At 48.4% G+C, this 15,697-nt stretch overlaps 2 protein-coding genes across 2 annotated transcripts; one reads left to right on the forward strand and one right to left on the reverse strand.

Annotated features, from left to right (window-relative positions):
* Positions 1–929: 929 nt before the first annotated feature.
* N7446_010310 (oleate hydratase) lies at positions 930–2,608 on the forward strand (the record flags this gene model as incomplete). The annotated part of the gene is made up of 3 exons (XM_058519053.1): positions 930–1,446; positions 1,467–1,474; positions 1,541–2,608. The coding sequence occupies 3 exons, from the start codon at positions 930–932 to the stop codon at positions 2,606–2,608; spliced, it is 1,593 nt and encodes a 530-aa protein (XP_058369841.1).
* Positions 2,609–7,418: 4,810 nt separating this feature from the next.
* Positions 7,419–7,886, reverse strand: N7446_010311 (uncharacterized protein; the record flags this gene model as incomplete). Its single annotated transcript, XM_058519054.1, has 1 exon — positions 7,419–7,886. The coding sequence occupies one exon, from the start codon at positions 7,884–7,886 to the stop codon at positions 7,419–7,421; it is 468 nt and encodes a 155-aa protein (XP_058369842.1).
* Positions 7,887–15,697: the final 7,811 nt, after the last annotated feature.

A 15,697-nucleotide genomic window follows, 5' to 3' on the forward strand; every position in this document is an offset into this window, starting at 1 on the left:
AGGAGGCTTCCGTCGTGATGGGCGTCGATCTGGCATCGTGAGGCGGGTTTGGAGTCAATTCTCACGCGATAGAGTTAATATTGTGGATCAGATGTAGCCACTATACATTAAAATATGTCAATATATGCTTCATGGAGGTTTTGGCGGAATACTTGGGGCATATAATGGCTTTGACAGCTTAAGAAAGGGTTCCTTCGGGTATTTTAAGGACATATTTCTCACCCACCTTTCCAGTTATACATACAATTTTGGTGTCAATGGGTTCAGCTCAGAAAGATGCAGAAGACATCGTCGCCCGATTCTTAATATTCGCGTGGGTGCGCGAGAAACTTGGAAATATTAAAAGACGCGCCTGGAAACTTCGCCATATAAACACGGGCAAAAACCCCGGAAACTTGTATGGTACCACCAAATTCCCAGCTCAGACGTTCCCCAAAAAAGGTGTGTCAGCATCGCTGGAAACAGCAGGCGGTGGATGGCCAAATTCACCGCCTTTTTGGGGGCGGCTGAGGTAACTGAGGTAATAGTTAACGTTACCTTAGCTATGTTAAGAAGTCTTGGTATCAATCGAGAGATTTTAGTCTACTCAACATGGAGTAACTTAACATGGAGTAACACTTTCGATCTTTTGCATTTCTCGCTTGTCCGCTCTTTTCTGGCTCTTCTTATCCTAGATGACCGCGCGAATAGAGACGAGCCGTGGGATACCCCAAACCGACCGTTGGCTAACGGTGGCTGGAGGAGACAGTCCTTAAGCTTGTATGGCTGACTGACTGGAACGTCTCATATCGCCACCATCTTGTAATTTCATTGATATAATTAGGCGGATGTGTGCGCGATTTTCTGCTTTCTTTCATATTCAGCACGTGTGCATTGCACCACCAGTCTCACATCATATCCGAATCTGCTTCGCCCATAAGACACATTCTATGGCCAGCTCAGCACAATACAGCCGACGCTCACCAGAAACAACTGAGGCTTGGATCCTTGGAAGTGGAATTGCATCTCTAGCATCAGCAGTTTACCTGATAAAGAATGCTCATTTACGTCCTTCTGCTGTGCACGTCCTCGATGAACACCTGTCCTTGCAGCAAACATTACATCATCAAGGTACTACGCATGCAGGATATGATCAGTTCGCAGGGTGTCTCCCTGCTCCCGCTGGATCGGGGTTGACAGAGCTTCTCGATATTATTCCATCCGCAGTGACAGAAGGTCGCTCTTATCTGCATGACCTCCGAGCAGCGGAGGAACAAAATGCCATGAACAGAAACGGGGGTACCTGTTTTATCGCTCAAAATAAAGGGGCTTTCAGACACCTGCCCACGGAGTCGCTGAATATAGGGTGGAGCCACAGAATACATTTGATGCGTCTTCTTATAAAAGGAGAGAAAAGCCTGCAAAAGAGGGAGATCCGTCATTTTTTCCGAGAAAGCTTCTTTAGGAGTACATTTTGGACGATATAGTCGACACAGTGAGTAATTGCACAACCCAACGCATTGATTCACTGGTTTAACTTCGGGCAAGGTTCGGTTTTCAGCCCTGGCACAGCGCTGCAGAATTCAGGCGTGCTGTTAGGCAATATTTATCCGACTTCCACAGCTTAGGCATTTTGAGCTGTCTGGATCTCACAGGCTATTATCAATACGAGTCGATACATCTCCCTATATATTTCTTTCTCCGGAGTCAGGGCGTGGATTTTCAGTTCAACATCAAAATACGAAATGTTGAAACGACAGTCAACCAAAATCGTCGTACAATCAGTCGGCTCGCCGTTTCTCAGAACGGACTTGATTTCGGAAATGTGATAGGACCTAGCGACATCGTCATTGCTACACCGGGCTCGACTGTGTCGGGATCTGAAATTGGAACAAATGATCTCCCGCCAGCTTGCCATTCAATTGAAGCAGGAGATCACCTCGACGCAAACTGGGCACTATGGCTAGAAGCTGGGAACAAATACTCCGATCATGGCAACCCTTATACTTTCTGCACACGCAAATCCGAATCCATGTTGGAATCCTTCACTATCACAACCGAGCACATTGGATTTGTCGATTATCTTCAGTCTCTGTCACGATGCACATCTCAGGCTGGTGCAATTATTCTTATGATGAATAGTAACTGGGGTTTGAGGCTTTGCCTCCCTGTCCAGCCTGTGTTTACTCACCAGTCGCAAGACGTCTGTGTCCTCTGGGGCTTTGCGCTCTTCCCCGAAAACGAAGGCGAGCATGTCAAAAAGAACATGCTTGTCTGTTCCGGTGCCGAAATCATGTCTGAGATCTTATATTATCTGAATCCCCCTGGCGAGATGGCCACAGAAGCCCTTCAGCGTTCTATTACCATACCACGCGTGATGCCGAGGATGAGCTCAGCATTATTGACTAGATCCCTCGAAGACCGCGCTTGCATTACCCCAGAATCAGTCGTCAATATCGGCCTAGTTGGGCCATTTGTCGAGTCTCCATGGCGGACTTGTGTGGACACAAGCTATGGTGTGCACGCGGCACGGGCGGCTGTATCGCGTCTTATGGGCCTTGAAGATCTGCCCGAGGAACCTTCGCCCCCGTCAATCTGGAGGGTTTTGGTTACTCTACTGTGGAAGTGAAACTGACACCACGATAGAGGTGTCGTCCGACTTTACCCTTCCTTTACCGGGGGTCTGTGCTACCAACTTCTCCAACTTACGGTTCAGGGTGATTTAGGGGAAGAGAGCTGTAATATTCTCGATATGCCTGTGTTCTGGCCAGTAGAGAACGAATTTCTATGGTGTTATGTAGGAGAGGGAGTCCCTTGCTCTGCGGTCATCCACAGTTCAGGGTCCTCAGTGTGTCATATTTGATCTCAATAAGCCAATGTGGCCTCCCCAGAGCGCTGCTATACTGACATCCAATAAAACCCACTGCGGAGACCCGCTGCTACAGCAAGCTGATGATCCAATGAAACCAACCCTCACTGAACAGCGTCCGGCTTAACTTCGTCGTCATCACATCGACTCTCATCTGCTTCATGCACACGACGGGATCAGCTGCAACTGGGAAGCATGTCGCACTCTTCCCAAGTTTGCCAAAATCACCGAGTTTTTAGCGCATGCTAATAAAGAACACAAATATGATATCAATATTAAACTATGTCATCTCACCGAAAGGCCACCGGTTAGCCACGGTGACGGTTCTTCCAGGGAAACATCTATGGAATCAGAGAAACGGCAAGGCACTGAAACTCCCGCCTCCTCTGTCGATTTTGATATGACAAACATTGATCCTCGATTGATGAGACCCGGCCCTATCACCGTCGTGAAGCCATCAGCCTGCCCGTCAACAACCGACATTTCCGCCTCCTCTTCTGGATGCCCAGTGACGGCCACTGACTCAAATTCGGCGGATAATTCTGCACGGCGAGTGACGAGGGGAACAGCAAAGGCGGCAAATATAGAACCTGGTCCTAAGCTGGAATCTTCATCACAGCATGCGACGCGCTCGTCTCGAAAAATTCGTCGCCCAGAAGAGCAGCCTGGGGGGCAGCAGAAGGGTACAGGACGGCCAGGCCAATCGAAAGCGTCTAGTGTTAGATATACGCCACGTCGGTCAAAGCGATTACGAGCCCAGTGATTTGTGGCCTTGGGGGTGATTCTTTTTGTTCGTATATTTGGATGCAGTTCAAGAGGTTGATTGTAGACCTTATCTCGGAAGCATTTCTGGCTTAGCAATGATACTATTTCCAGACTATTGTTTACTTTACGAACAGTAACTTGCATTCTGACGGCGTCAAAGATACATATTAAGGAATGATAGTAAGACGATTGGGTCGAGTCAGGCTACGTAGTAACAATGGCCTTAGGCCCTTCTATGAAGCTCTCCCTTACCCATTCATTCCTGGCTTCGGGGCAGAAAAGAACAACTTCCATCCCTCCTGGAAGGAGCACGAGCATGAGAAGTTACCCACCTTCTTTTCTCTTTCAATGATCAAACCGGTCTTGTCTCCAACATGCGCCGGAGTTAGATGGGTCGCATTTCCCTGGTCGAAGGCTTTGGCATCATGAACACTGAGAGAGCGCAAGGACGTAGCGTTAAATCGTAGAAAGGTCTCCATAAAGGCCAGCTCCATATACATTGAGCACAGTGATAGCTCGCGTAAATTCAGACTTACGCAACACAGTAGTGCCAAAGCCATCTCACTTTCGACAAGCCGCAGGCATGGGGCGTATCCAACCAGCTCAGTGAGAGGAGTCGTCAAAGAGTCCCAATGGAAGCTCTGCCACGGAGAATCATTGCGAGGTTCGAGACAGGTGAGCTGAATGACCTTTAAAGTCAATTTGCGACTCTTGAGGGCAGCCAATAACAGCTGAATATGGTGCTCATAAGACCTCGGTTGTGTCATAAAAAACATCTCGTGGTAATACCTCTCCCAATCGTCGTGGCCCTTCGTGTCACGAAATACCAATACCAATTCTTTCAAGTTAAAGAGGAGATTAAAAGCAAGGTTCATCAAAGTTGAATCTCTTCCTGCTTCTATGATCTCTTGTTGCTCAGCACATGTCCGTCGTATCGTCTTATAAACACGCGTATATGAAGGGTGATCGCCTGGAATGTATTCCAGTTCGTCCCAGTTCTCACGACCGTACACGTCATCGTAACCTTCGCATACATCGACATAATCGTCAGGAGTGAGGATCTCTATTTTGAAAACATCATAATTTCGTATCTCTAGCTCAAGATTAGTCTTTGCTTCCATAGATGATTCGTCCCGGGATCCTTACCAGGATTTAGCAACATTGGGGCGACGTATTCAAAGGAGACGATATATCGATGCAAGTTTGATTCCAGAATACTTTCCAATAAGTCGAATCCCTTACTCGAAAATTCAATGCTGATTTTGCAAAATAGGACGGGTAAGCAGACATCCCTCATTCGCCTGCTGGTGAGTGAAAGCTGTTTGATTTCTCGATTGTCAAGACACTTCACAATGCCGAAGAGGGTTTCGGTAGGCAGCAGCTCCATACTATTGAATCCAATGAGTCTCAGCCGTACCAGATTATTTCAAGAGGGTAAGGAGGTGATGCTTGAGATGCAAACGAAGTGGGCTCCGTGGCCTTTATAAGGTAAGTACATCGTGGTCGATGATTGGCTTCCAAGGAGATGACTAATCATGCTATTCTCAATCGGACGCGTCGGTGGGGGCATTAACGAAACCAAAAGTGTATCGCAGGGCTTGTATCACCTGAAATACTTACTATAAACGCCTACCCTTGAGAACCTCTTTCATGAGACATAAATTTAAAGTTGACACAACTCTACCGGCGCAGTATTTGGTCCTCTTTGACGTCTCCGATACTACGCTGTCCAATTTTGGAAATCCTACCCTGGGGTGTTTTGAGGCCCCTAAAGATATAGAAACAGTGTCTCCCGGCCTGCGTGGTTCACGGAGAGGAAAAAGACGACCAGATAAATCGAAAGCATCCAATATCCAACCTTCTCCCTGTCGATCAATGCGGTTACGAGCTCGGTGATTTGTGGAATTGGGTTCTCGTCATTTTGTTCGTATATTCGGTTGCAATGCAGAATGTCTCAATATACCGTTCTACTTTCAAAAGTCCCCCTGACTAAACAATGAAATTTCGTTTCCCTACTTAGAACAAGCTACACTCAGCAACATAGGGATCCAATAGCGATCAAGGGTAAGCACTAGAAATGACGAAAAGGCAATTGGGACAGGTAAAGTCACGTATCACCTAATCAACCATAGTAACAATGGCTTTAGGCTCTTCTATGAGGCTCTGTGTTTCCTTTTCCTAGCATTTGGAACAGAAACAATGCCGCTGTCATTAAAGGACAAATTCCACCCTCCTTGGAGTGAGCACGAACATGAGAGTTTATCAAGCCTCTGTCCTTTTTCAATTGTCAAACCGATTATGTGACCAACATGTAGTGGGGTTAAAGGGGTAAGCCTTCCCTTGTCACTGACTTCGACATTATGAACACCGAGAGATCGCAAGGACTGAGCGTTACATTGTAGGAAGCCCTCTATGAAGGGCAGCTTCATGTAAATTGAGCACAATGTTAGCTCACGTACGTTCAGACTTATGCGACACAATAATGCCAAAGGCAAGGCACTTTCGACAAGCCGTAGGCCCGGGGCGTGTCCCACAAGCTCAGTGAGAGGAATCGTTAGCGAGTCCCAGCTTCCCGACGGAGAGTCATCGGGAGGGTCAAGACAGGTGATCTCAATAGCCTTTAAGGTTATGCTGCAACCCTTGAGAGCAGCCAAGACCAGTTTGATGTGGTGCTCATAAGACCTCTGCTGTGTCATATCATACACCTGTTGGTAATCGGTCTCCCAATCCTCGTCGTCCCGTCTTTGACGAAATACCAATATCAGTTCTTTCAAGTTAGAGAGCAGATTGAAAGCAAGGCTCATCAGGGTCAAACCCCTTCCTGTTTCTATGATCTCTTGCTCCTCGGCACATGTCCGTCGTAGTGTCTTATAGACACGTGTGTATGAAGGAAGATCGCCCGAGAGGTATTCCATTTCATCCCAGTCCTCACTGTTCACGTCATCATAACTCTCGCATGTTTCGACATATGCTTGAGGACTTAGGATTTGTGTTTTGAAAAACTCATAATTTCGTATCTCTAATTTGACGTCAGGTCATTTCCCACGGATGATTCTCTCAGGGACACTTACCAGGCTTTAGTAACATTGGGGCGACGTACTCGAAGGAGACGATATACCGATGCAAGTTTGATTCCAGAATGCTTTCCAACAAGTCAAACCCCTCATTCGAAAATTCAATGCTGAGCTTGCGAAATAGAGTGGGTAAGCAGACGTCCCTCACTCGCCTACTGGAAAGGGAAAGCTGTTTGACATCCCAATTGTCGAGGTACTTCACGATGCCGAAGAGGATTTCGGTAGGAAGCAATTCCATATTGTTCAACCGGTCGATTTCAGCCCGTATTAGAATCTTTCTGAAGAGTCGGGTGTGATGCTCGAGAACAGAAGGAAAGCGGGCCGTGTGGCCTTTGTATAGGCGAGGCTCTCTATATCGGGTCGATGATTGGCTTCCAGGGAGATGACTAAACGTAGTATCCCCAATTGCAACAACAGAACAAAATGGATGTCGTGGGCCTTATGCCGAAAATAACATGGTGACCTGACCAGGACCAGGCTATCTGACACTGCAAACTTGACTTCCACGAGCATGGTTCTTTGCTTAGAATAATTGGCCCCGGTATAGTATGTGTATTGAGAGGCAAGAGCGCCTGTGGACTTCACATGTACCCCCGCGAATCGTAAATGGGAAAACAGAAGAAACAAAGTCCAATGCCGTAGCCACGCCCGAAAACATTTGTACTCCTAAGGAAAACCCAGCCATACATGATCGCACTTTGACGTGCCGCCTCCATCCGGTATCATTACTTCTAGTCGCCGTTGGGCGCACTCTCTCCCTCAACGTCGGCAACATCCCGTAGAATATCCTTGAGACCGCGGACGCCTTCATCTGCCACCGCTTCAGGTATCCGGACATCAACTTCTTCAATGTACTTCAGAGGGTCGTAGGGGGGATTCTCTTTGCTGCCTTTCTTGGTACCGTTCGTGCCGTTTGTTGTTGCTTCACCGTTTGTGGCTTTTGAGCTTAGCGCGCGGTGCGGTCTGCCTTCTGCTGAAGCTAGGATTGCCTCCATCACATCGTCGAAGGTTTCGCATCGGCCGGCGCGGAGGAGTTCAGTGGCGAGGGTCGTGACTTTGTCGGTCCAACCTACGCGGTGGAGAGAACCAAGTAGGGTTTCTTGGAGATCTTCGAGGGCGCAACTGGCTGACAATTTGACAAGGAGATTGGACACCAGAGCGTCCGGGGTGGAGGAGGCTCCGTTCGTGGCGGAGGGCATTGCGGTGTGTGGGGTTCGGGTTGGCGAAATGCCTAGGTGACTGTAGCGCGCGAGAGTAAATGGTGTTGGTCGCGGAGGTTACAGCCTGGAAGTTTCGACGATTTGGAGTTCTGAGCTGCGCAAGAAATCAAATATTGCCTGGTTGTTCGAAGAGTGAAGGTTGGCAAGACGAAGGGGGCGAAAAGGGGCCTGCCCTCTATGACAGTGCGGGGGTCACAGCAGGCTAATTGGCATTACATTGCATCCATTGGACAATAGACATGCACAACCGGAAACAATAAGACGATGAAGCTGAATAGGAAGACTCAACGGACAATCGGACAATCGGGATTGCGGGTCCTCAATGCGGGCGGTGAATATGTTCGGGTCCATTGTCTATAGCCGTAAAGAGCTCCGAATAGACGAATGGAGTATCTCATTGGGCTATTGCTGCTATTTGGACTTTATATTTTTCATGCTTTCTCGGAATGGTGCCTATATATATAGAATATAGTGGATTCTATTGCAAGTCAAGGTTTATGCTAGATGAATACTGATATATAACGACTCGGGTAGATATCGTCGAGAACGTCCAGGGGTCTTGATTTACGATTCTTCTGAAGCTGAAACTTAGTCTGAATTGATCACGAATGGACCAGCTGCAGGCTTTTCCAGTGCCCATGTAATACCACCACTCATCACTTCATCCCATTTCTTGCTTCCGGGCAGTCTGTCTGATGGGGTTCATGGTTGAAGGTTCATCTGGCAGAATGGATGCTGGCGCTGATTCGGGAGGTGGTCGTCGAGATGGAGATGCGGTGTCTGAGGGGGTGAACATGTTGGGCATTTCAAAGGTAGGCTTCAAATCACGACAGATGATCTGCCATATGCAGTCTGCCAAATGGAGTTGTTGCATCTCTTCAATGGGATTATCCTGGAGTGTGTACAAGAGGATGGTCGATCCGCACGCAAAACAACACGCTGATCCTCCAGATCTTGAGGGCTTGCAATACAAGCCATTCTAAGCAAGTTGGAGAGGAGTGACGTCGGTAAGCACTTGTCTATGAAACGAGAGAGCTCTAGCTGCGATGGTGGAGTAGGTGATCGGGATTTGGTGGAGAGGTTCGTCGTTGGGATGTGGGGTAGTTCGGTTGGGTGGAGCAGAGGGGTTAGCGGATTTGAGGAGCGAAGGACGACGTAGGGCTGAGAGAGGCTTGGGCTTCCAGCCTCCTCTGGCGTCTGAATGCTGCGAGCTCATCTCTCCTCTCTCTCGACTATCTTTCGACTGGGACAGACGCGCTCGAAATTAGTTTCCACTTTGCTCTCTTTGATTCTCTCCTAAACTCTAGACTGAAACACGCTAGTCTACACATGGTATAGCCTTTCTACTGTAAATGAAAGTCACCTGACAAAACTGCTCGTAATTCACCGGAAATACCTACCTCCTGACATCGCTGTTGTATTGAGTGTTGTTCCTCACACAGAATCAATAGTTAGCATCTGAGCAGATGTTACAGCCTCACCATTGAATACAGTATGAATATATGCATGTGCGCATTCAATTTTATATGACTCCAGTTCCCTAGCCCTTGCCGGATTTACTTTCAAAATTGATCATTCCCCTCTTTATGAGCGCTAGGACTTTGGCTCTGCCTGTCATATCACGCTCCCTTCATGATGTTGCTATAATAAGGAGCGCCCGTGGGACGGGCGCGGTTCCTTATATGGCTGTATTTACTCTAGATTCTGAGAACGCTGGCAATGCTGAATTTCATAGTCTGGGAGATCGTATGTGTGGCAGATTAATTACGTATCTTCTTGGATTGGTGCTTTTTGGATTAGCGTTTTCGTCTCTACCTGCTGAGTCTGCATAGCCCTGTGCTGCCTTGTGCTGGCTTGACTTCAACAAATATGTTGATAGGAAATCAACGCAATGCAGAGCAAAGTCAATATGAAACTACCTTCTCATCGTTGAAAGCCTTGGATATCTGTTTCCTGTGGTGTAGTAGCTAGTCTTGGTGAGATTGCTACAACGTGGAGTGGCATCAGCCCTATTTGAGGAAGCTGGGAACCGGTACCTGGACTAATTTTCCGGCGTTTTAGGCCAATCACTGTGCGGAAGAAAAGTAAATATGACGCTAGTGATCACCAAGAGGGGTAAAAACAGAAACAGCTGAAGAAATGTTCGTGACCGCCGACAACACTTCTCAGGTCCCAAGGTAGAATGGCATCGCAGATTCCCACTAAAAACCTGGCACCCAAACCAAAAATCCACCATCCAAGTCATGTCTCTCATGTCCCCCATGCCTCGAAGGGGTCTTCAAAGGCTAGTACAGCCTGTTTTGAATGTCGAAGACGGAAAGCCAAAGTAGGTAACCTTTCCCCAGATGGAGAGTATTGATTCACAATCCAAAAAAATAGTGTCATGGAGGGATACCCTGCGTCTCGTGTAACCGAAAGGGTGCGCCTTGTATCATGAACGAAGAGAGCGACGGTCGGCGAAAACTCTCGTGCAAACGAAGAATTGCTTCACTAGAACAAGACCGTGCTTTGCTTATGCGCTTGATGGAAAGTCTTCGCGTCCATGATCAGTCGGAAATCGACAGAATTGTCAGAGCAATCCGCAACGGTGCATCGTTAGCTGAGATGGATTTGGTTCTCACTACAGGCTCTGGATTGCTGGAACCTCGACGAGCGTCAGAAATTCAAGATGTTGGAGATTTAGCCACAGGGGAATCAGATAGTGGGACATCAGGCGCTCGCCAGACTTATTTGGATCTAAATCAGCTATGTTTGTAGCAGTCATGTGACGTGATGATCAGGGCAGAGGGTTCTGACCCGACGACTGACCGAACCTCCTGTCAATTAGTCGGTCCGTTTGCTTTTGGTCTCGATGTGGCAAGGCCATACAGCCATGTTACGGTGGCTATTTTTATAACATTCCAATCACCGTACGAAGATACTGGGTGAGTAGTATACTAACCATTAGAGGTATAGCGTCATGCGAGTTAGTTTTCGAGAGTGAACCAAAGAGAGTACATAAGTGAAACTGATTTCGAGCTCGTCTGTAACGCCTCCAGAGGAAAGGAAAGCGTACTTACTCTGGCCGTACTTGAATCATAACGAGAGATATTTCATCGGTGTTATCAATTAAACTCGAGGCATCATTATATACAGGAGCATCGGAAAAAGTGAGCAGCATGAGTTTAACAATTGATCACTGGCTAACAAGGATGTGTCGCCGTTTTGGGGCTGCTTCAATGTGATTGGTTCAGGACGCTAACTCAGCATACTGGAGCAATGTCCATGAATTTGATCATGTGTCTTTCGTGGTCTGAAATCTTCTCCCCACTGGAACGTCCAGCCCAGCTCCCTGCGTCATTCCAGCTAGCGGGAAAAGGGGTATCTAGGACTCATCGGAGCAGAAATTGAGATTGATCTTGGTGTGAGAGGCTCGCCGTATACAGTCTTACCTTCAGTATCAAATTCGAGGGTTTAAGAGCCCCTTTAGGGACGTTTACCAAGAGGTTGAAGCAGATGAGCTTTACGATGAATTCAACTCACAAGCTGGACATGCGCTTCTTGTGCAGTATTCTGCAAAGGGTGGGGGGGCGCAAGTCTGGGTACATGGGGCTTCTATGGCTTTAGGAAGAGCGTTTTCTGGCCTGTGTGGTTCCCAGGCTGACAGAGACACAAACCCAGTGCCTCATGGCCAGTCATGTAATAGAGCTGTGGAGCCGTGTCCAGGTGGGGTTTGAGTCTGGAGATGCGGGTCCGTGGTTTGGGAGCTGTGGTGGGAAGGCTTGGGCTTTAGGCCCCGTGACCTAGAACAGTTGATTCGAGGCCACAGATTGAGGGCTGTGGACGTGGATCCACTTTGGACGTACGTCCATAGCTCCCGGTCTAGGTGGGCTTTCAAACTGTCAACTGGCGGCCACCCTGGCTTATAACCCCCAAAGGGACTGGATCTTCTGACTACAGTCTGTATTGGTCACAAGTACTTTGATCTAGATCTTAACTGCATCTATTCCTCTTAAGTCTACTGCCGGCGTTTTGCCGGCCGATCAAAATCACAATCAGCTTGAAGTGCCCGTGTGATCGAATTCACCGTTTCCTCGCTCACAACCAGATCGTCGCCGAAAGTCATAAAGATCGTGTTCGTGCCATCCTCAATTGCCGCATCGAAGCACTGCCTAGGAGGGACCTGCCGTAGATTCTGGTCATAAAAGGTTGCCTTGTGTGCTCGCGCATTCTTGGACGCCATTCGCTCCACAGGAGTCGGATCGGATAAGTCGACCACCATGTGGTGGACCAAGCGATTCCAGTCGCCGTGTTCATCACGTGCACGGAACATGATTGTTACCGCAGAACGCTTGGCTGCATCGCTTGCTCCTTCTCCTCGTCCACGAGACTTGTCTTGTTCCTCGGGCGGCTTCTCTAATCTGACTCTGTTCATGCGTGTGCTCGCATCGGTCTGCGTGGAAGACTCTCGCGGTGGTGATAACGAGGGGCGCTCCCTCACCGTGCCTTCCTGCGTAGCATCTGCTATGACTTGAAACTGCGGCGAAGCGTCCGGCGGGACAGACTCTGACCACGGTCCTTCCGACCGGGTATTCATTACTCCATTGCGTCTAGAGTTCTGATCAATCGAGCTCGGAATTTCTGACTGCGGTTCGAACTCGACGGAGCGTAGTATTTCTTCCGGTGCCTGTTGGTGGTCCTGAGTCAGGTTAACTTGACTAGCCACGGGCCGCGCACTCTGCTCTTCATTTACTCCCAATAAAGGAGGATGCTGTGCTTCGAGGAAATTGATGTCAGTAATACGTCTCGTTGTCTGTTCCGGGGTAGCCGTCTGTAAGAGTGCGTTTATATCCTGCTCCAGAGTCTCCTGTGGCGGTGTTGATATCTTGCGGGTTTGTTGGCGCCGCTGTGTCCGGTCATATGGACTGAACTTGGCCTTCTCACGCAACGCTGCACCTTTTCTGCCCACAGTCCTAGAGGGCCCCGATTTGATATCCGACGCCCCACGTCCTTCTAACATTTCCAGTGCTTTTTCAACTTCTTTCGCCGAAGAAAGTTGCGCTGCAGATTCTGCCGCTTCATTGTCTTGTTCGCTTGCATGCTCTTCCATATTGTCATCTTCCAGGTACTCTCCTCCAGCTATACTTTCTTCACCCCCTCCCCGCGGCTGCTCGTCCTCAGATCCCAGTTCCGCGTGACTATCTTCTGATTCTTCACTTTCATTGAAACCGTGATCCTCCTCTGTAGGCTCACTGTGCTCGAGTTCATCGGCTACGGGAGGTTCCTTATCAGGGAGACCCTGCTCATTTCCATCTGTTATACCCCTACTTTCAACTAGCACGAATTCTGTCTCGGATGTTGGCTCCAATACCTCTTCTAAACCGCCGCCTTCCGAATCAATGCGTGCGGTCTCCTTGTCAGATCCGGAAGATAATGGTGACAAGTTTCTGGAAGAAGATATCGAATGTCGGTCGGCACGTGAGAATCGTTGCCTCCGCTGCTGTCGTTGCTGTCGCCTCCGTAGCTTCTTCGCTCGCTTCTGCTGACGTAGCTCTCGACGTGCTTCTTTCAAGCGTTGTCGCTCTAAGCTGCTATCCCGCCTGGCTCCTGGACCTGCAGACCCAATCTCTCCTCCGTTTTGCGGCGAACGATTGCTCGAAACGAAAAGCGGAGACATTGGCAATTCAGGGTTTGGCGATCTGCCTGCCGTGTCGTTATTCACACGGGGCATTGGCATCTTGCTGAAAAAGGTAAAATAGACACTCCTCCTCACCAAAGTGGAGGTGGCTTTTCGTTCCCTTTGGAGTGAATCACCATGGAGCTGATCAATGAAAAGGAACTGACAATCTCGTAATTGGGCTTCGGCTTGCGGATATCCACATCGAGATTCTTTCTTGAGTTCTCCTCCACCAACGAACTGCACCGGAAGCCTCTGGTCGAGAGGGACGGCCCTCAAGAAGCACTCGGTGACTTTGTTGATCAGTGACTCGATTTCTTCCTTGTTATACTGATAACGATCTGGTCGCCGGGCTTTCAAAAGAGCATCTTGCGCGATTTGCCGATCTGGCGACTGCTGGATGAGCTGTTCAATTTGTGGCGAGTGAAACCCAAGTCTCTTTGCGAGCACAGCCATATCATACAGTATCATAGGCTCCACCACCTCACGATTAGGCTTCGCCATAGGATCTTTCCCGTCTTTCCTCTGCGGCTTTTGGAATAAGCTTGGGTAATGTCGCATAGCATAGAGCCAGAGTTGTCGATATCCAAGTTCTGCTGGATCCCCCTGGGAGTCCGAATAAGACCGAAACTCAGATTCGGATGTCTGTATCAAGAACTGCGCGCAGGTGGGATCGGAGGACACAAATGCCGCGCGCATGGCGATTTTGATCGTTGGGAAAGATCTGGAAGGAGTGATAAGTCGTTTGATGCAGTTCGCGCATGATTCTAGGTACCGTAGATCTTTGAAGAACGTATACAGAGATGGAATTATGCCTTCCGTCTTCTTCAGTCGCTTCCAAATCGAGGCACGTTCGGATTGTGTGAAGTTTGAAAAGACTTCGCCACTGTGTACAAGGCCTTTCACGGTGATTCTATCCTTCGAGGAGACACCAGGCGCCAGGAGTTGCAATATCTCTACTGTATGAGGGTCAACTTTGAGCATCTTAGTACGATTGTGTTCCACGAGTGAAGACCAATATTGCAGTAGCCTAGTTAGCGCGTGAACTATCTCCTACAATCGTAGTCAGCATCTCTTTACGTTGGAGTCCGACAGATGATTTTACCTCGTCGCAACAAATAGCCAGAGCCTGCGGAAGAGATCCGATTTGCATTCCATGTATCATCAAGGAAGGCAAGACGAGTAACGAATCAAAAGCAGCTCGGACGCTCGGATGAGACTCAAGTCCGCGGAGCCGCCTGGCTTTGTTGTTTGACAGCCGAGCCAACCATCGACTCTCGAAGTGTGCGTTTGCTTCGTTTCGATATTGTCGAACTTTTATGTAAATCTCACCATCGCTTGGGACTCTCTCGTTGGAATACTCATCAATGAGACTTGTTTGAAGACCGGGACTAATGTCTTGGGGCTGTCAAAACTGTGGGAAAGCAAGTGGTGAATTTCTGGCTTACCCTCCAAGTACAAGTCAACAGTCCACCATTGGTCGATCAGTGGTAAGCAGTGTTCTCCGGCCTTTAATCGATGTTGTCCATGAAGGCACTGTATGGAACCAGTGGGGAAATTGAGGTGTGGGTAGCGACTCGGTTGGTCAGTCATCAAGTCAGCGGCGTTTACTCGTCCTGCTTGAAGAGCCTCATGGAGATGCTGTCGTGACACAACAGCGCTCACGTGGTTGTAGATATCGAGTCTTCGACAACCTTCTTTGTCAAATATCTGACAGAGTCTTTCCACGTTCTTCGTGTTCATATGCTGTGAGACAGATGGGTGGGGGGTAATCTGGCTGATGTTAACTCTGGCTGTTCCTTGGTATGTTCGACACCTTTCTGTCAGAATCTGCAGCTCGGGGTCTGGGTAAATAGGCTCGTCCATGGTTTTTGATGAAGCATAATCTACGTAGCGGGAGAGCATCGGTTGTTTATATTTAACTGGTCTTGGCCTCACATAAGGAAGGGTCCACCTAGCTGAGTCAGCGTCCTGGTGACCAATGTGGTTGCAAGAAGTCGGAGCTGTTCCCCAAAATATATTTAGTTCCATCTATCGATATAATTGCATTATAAATAGGACCATCTTCGCATTCAAACACTACATCCTTCTAACTCATTTTCTTTCCGACCATATTGATCTAACCCAATATGTC

The sequence above is a fragment of the Penicillium canescens genome (assembly GCF_028828765.1).
Source record: "Penicillium canescens strain IBT 15451 chromosome Unknown utg000006l_segment0_segment0, whole genome shotgun sequence".
NCBI classification, from domain to species: Eukaryota; Fungi; Ascomycota; class Eurotiomycetes; order Eurotiales; family Aspergillaceae; genus Penicillium; species Penicillium canescens.